The 3,929-nt window shown below is 21.8% G+C and overlaps 1 protein-coding gene across 1 annotated transcript, besides 1 other annotated feature; it reads right to left on the reverse strand.

Annotated features, from left to right (window-relative positions):
• Positions 1 to 2,168: 2,168 nt before the first annotated feature.
• PVX_016140 (variable surface protein Vir4, putative) lies at positions 2,169 to 3,490 on the reverse strand (the record flags this gene model as incomplete). Its single annotated transcript, XM_001612462.1, has 4 exons — positions 2,169 to 2,333; positions 2,470 to 2,688; positions 2,771 to 3,322; positions 3,452 to 3,490. The coding sequence occupies 4 exons, from the start codon at positions 3,488 to 3,490 to the stop codon at positions 2,169 to 2,171; spliced, it is 975 nt and encodes a 324-aa protein (XP_001612512.1).
• Positions 2,371 to 2,394: a microsatellite.
• Positions 3,491 to 3,929: the final 439 nt, after the last annotated feature.

Genomic DNA, 3,929 nt, shown 5'->3' on the forward strand with positions numbered 1-3,929 from the left:
ATGAGAAAAAAATACTATAAAATATTTTAATCTAGATTATATTTAGAATAATTCAAATCTAACAATTCTTAAGCAATAAGAGAAAGAAAAAAAAAATTCCTTTCTTTTTTTTTTATAATATATATAAATATATTATTCATTAAAAAAAAATATATCTATCACTAAAAATATACATAATGTTATAAAAATATATTTATATTGCATTAGGCAAAATAATAAGGTTCATAATCTATCGTTATTATGTTTAAATTATGAATGGTATGGGTTTTTTTTTAGCAAAATTTATCACTCTTCAGATTGTTTTAACTGTTTAATGATCTTTTATATGATGTATTAAAATTTTTTTAACTTATGTTTCATATATCTTATGGGTAAATATTTTTATTAAAGAAGATATTATATATTGAATATTATGACGAAAATATTTTTTAGCTTTATTAGTATATTTAATAAGAAATTTAATATATGTTCAAAATAAATTTTTTTATAATAACAGGGGATTTTATATTATTATAATCATCTATATGGAAGGAAGTATGATTTTATTCTATTAATAATTATACATATGAATGAGATTTTATAACTTATTTTTTGTATAGTATAAAATTAGGCATGAAGGTTAAGGATGGTAGTTTGAGATTAACATTTATAGCTAAGAATTATAATAATATATCGATAGCAATTATTACATAATTATGTAGAAATCCGAATATTTAATTATCACAATTATGTTTGTGTAAATAATTGTTCTTCAAATATTTATATACCAGTATATTTAATATAATATTTATGTATATATATATGTTTTGAACTACCTAATTTAAAATATGAGTAAGAATCTATTGTATTATCAATAAATAGTTTTTTTTTTATAGCATCCTTCAAACTAAAACGTGAACTTTGTTCTTATATTTATCAAAACCCATGGAATAATGACATTATATATGAGAATTGCATCATTTATTGCTTGATAGTATAATAATAATATTTTATATGATATTTATAAAGAATTGTTATTTAACACAAATCTTGGCATGTAATGATTCTAATACAACAAAACATTATATTATGTATTTTAATGAATTCCTTTAACTCGGATTCAAAAAAAATGTTTGCAGATATTAATAGTAGGAATAATATATACATTGATAAATAGAAAATAAATTCTTCTATGTTACCCTTTTATATTTAATGAAAGTATATTACGCTTAAATTTTACAATATGCTTAATATGAAATATAATGTTTTTTGGAATGATTCATCTTTCATATTGAAACACTGTAATATAAAAAAATAATAGTTTTCATCATATTTAAGTGTTAAAAAATTAATATGTTATATTATTAGAGAGACTGATAAAATCAAATATATGTGTACCATTTAAGAATAACAAATTATTTGAAGTAATTATTATATTCATGCATTGACATAAAAACATAATTTTCCCATAAGAAATAAGAACTCTAATATAAATTTAAAATTGAATAAAGTTAATCATATATGTACATAACAATAATGCTTATGAAGGGAACCAGTTTAAGTTATAGGGTTCCCACTTTTTAGCTTTATATTATAGTATAAATGATTATGTATATTATAATATCAATTTAACAATTATTTGTGTAATATAATATACAGAGAATAATAATAAATAAAAATATATATATTTTTATTTTCTTATATAAATATGTATACCTTTCCATTATATGAAATGCAAAAGACTCAGTTCAATTTTAGAAAATCTATAATGCGAAAAGTATAATTCGTGAATTTATACTACGATTATTATTTTTGAATTTTATTATTAAATCAATGTTTGTAGTTATATTTATTATTATGCATATTAATAATAATAAATAATATTGTACATGGTTGTTGAAAATTCGTTATAAAGAATTTCATAGGAAAAAATAGAATTACACAATTAAGTTGTAAAAATAAATTTTTTATATTTACAATCAATTTATATATCTTAACAATTATTTATTTGTTCAATTTTTTAATATATATTTTGTTTAAATATTTTTGGTTTATACTCATTAATGCAGTTGAATGTTTAATTATGCTTTCTAAGAATCAAAATAATTATTTTTACATAAAATTTTCCCGTACAGAATGACATATTTTTATGTTAAATTGATATTCTTAACTGTATTGTACTAATAATATTACGCAGGTTGGTACCCAATATAATGTTCTTCACCTCCCCCTGTATATGGATTATATGTTTCTGATGCATAATCAAACAATCCATATTCGCCTCCATGCATATTTCTCATATTATTAGTGTTCCATCCAAATCTATTACGTAACATGTTCCCTAAGGGTGTAAACTTGTATATAAAATTATAATATAAAATATTTGTGACATATTTATTTATTTATTTATTTATTATTTTAGGCTATGTAGTACAAGATAATTAAAAAAAAAATTATGCGATATCTATGTATTAGAGACTTAATTTTTACCCTATATAAAGCTCCAGAAGTGAGAGAAGTCGCAACTACTCCCAGAAGTATGTTACCAGTTTGTGTAACTGGGTGAGTACCGTCACGTGTCATAAGAGAACCACCTGCAGAAACCTCTGAACTGCCTGGAATTCCAGAAATTTGTTCTTGATTTGCAGACCTGCCTTCTTGTAATTCTTGTCTAGCTTTTGCAAGAGTGTCAGCTTTCTTTTGCTTCATCTGTGCATGACAATGAAAAGACTCTAACACAACTCTTGGATCATATTTCTTACAATCCTTATAAAAATTTGGACAATCATACTTTAGGATTTTTACAATGTTTCTCAAAATATTCATATAATGAAGTGTGACTATCAACGTATGTCCAATATTCTGGGCACTTTTGTGTAAAATTTGGAATCGTTTTTTCAATAGTACTATAATTCACATAGTAATCATACAATTTTTTTCTTTCTCTCCAATCATCATGATTAACAATATTATGCATACGTTTACATGTGTCTTTTTCTACTTCTTTTAAGTTATCTTCAATAAAACTACTCCATATATTCCCAATTTCACCAAAAGCTTGGTAAATTTTAGAATAATTATATGATTGCAAAATTACATTTAATCTATTATATACCCAATAATTCAAAAGAATGCAAATATCATATTCATTATCCTCTTTTGAAAATTTATAAGTTTTCAAATATTTTAAAAGCCTGGCACAAGTTATTCTAAGGCTTTGACGCATACGAAGCTGAGGTAATGAATTACATTGATTAAGGTACTCATTAAAACCACTTAAATTATCTAGTTGCTTATATATAATTTCTGAAATTAAATCGTCTGAAAATGATTTAGTCAATATCTAAATAAAAAGTAAAATATATAGAGGAATAAATATATACCTTGAAAAAAATGAGTTACATCGTTTTATGTAAAACGAGCTATGCATATAAAATGAATAAATATATTTGTTCAGTGTTTATGGAATTACTTCAAATTCTTTCCAATTTTTCTCACTTCCCCCTAACATTGTTCAAAGTACATTATATTATGTGGTTTTTCTAGATTTATAGTAATTATAAAAAAAAAGCTTAAGGTTAAGATATGATAATTTTAGATAATGTATAAGTTAACGTTTTCTGTGAAATTTAAACCAAAAATTTTAGCATAAGCTGGCGATAAATGAAACAACCTACATATTTTATATATGTTTTAAAAGATGATATAAAATTGTATCATTAAACAAATTTTATATAAGAAAAGAATGTAAATTTAATCATAAAATGAAGTCACATACTTAATGTAAAAGATGATATGTAAACAAAGTTTTAAGTATAATTTGGTTTAATAGAACATAAGAAAAATGAATATTTTCTCTTTTAGTTTTAAAAGAATAACATTAAAATATTGATAAGTAATATAGTATAGAGAAAGGAATAAATAAAATAAACAAATGAATAATGTAAATT

The sequence above is a fragment of the Plasmodium vivax genome, genomic scaffold (genome assembly GCF_000002415.2).
Source record: "Plasmodium vivax scf_6619 genomic scaffold, whole genome shotgun sequence".
NCBI classification, from domain to species: domain Eukaryota; phylum Apicomplexa; class Aconoidasida; order Haemosporida; family Plasmodiidae; genus Plasmodium; species Plasmodium vivax.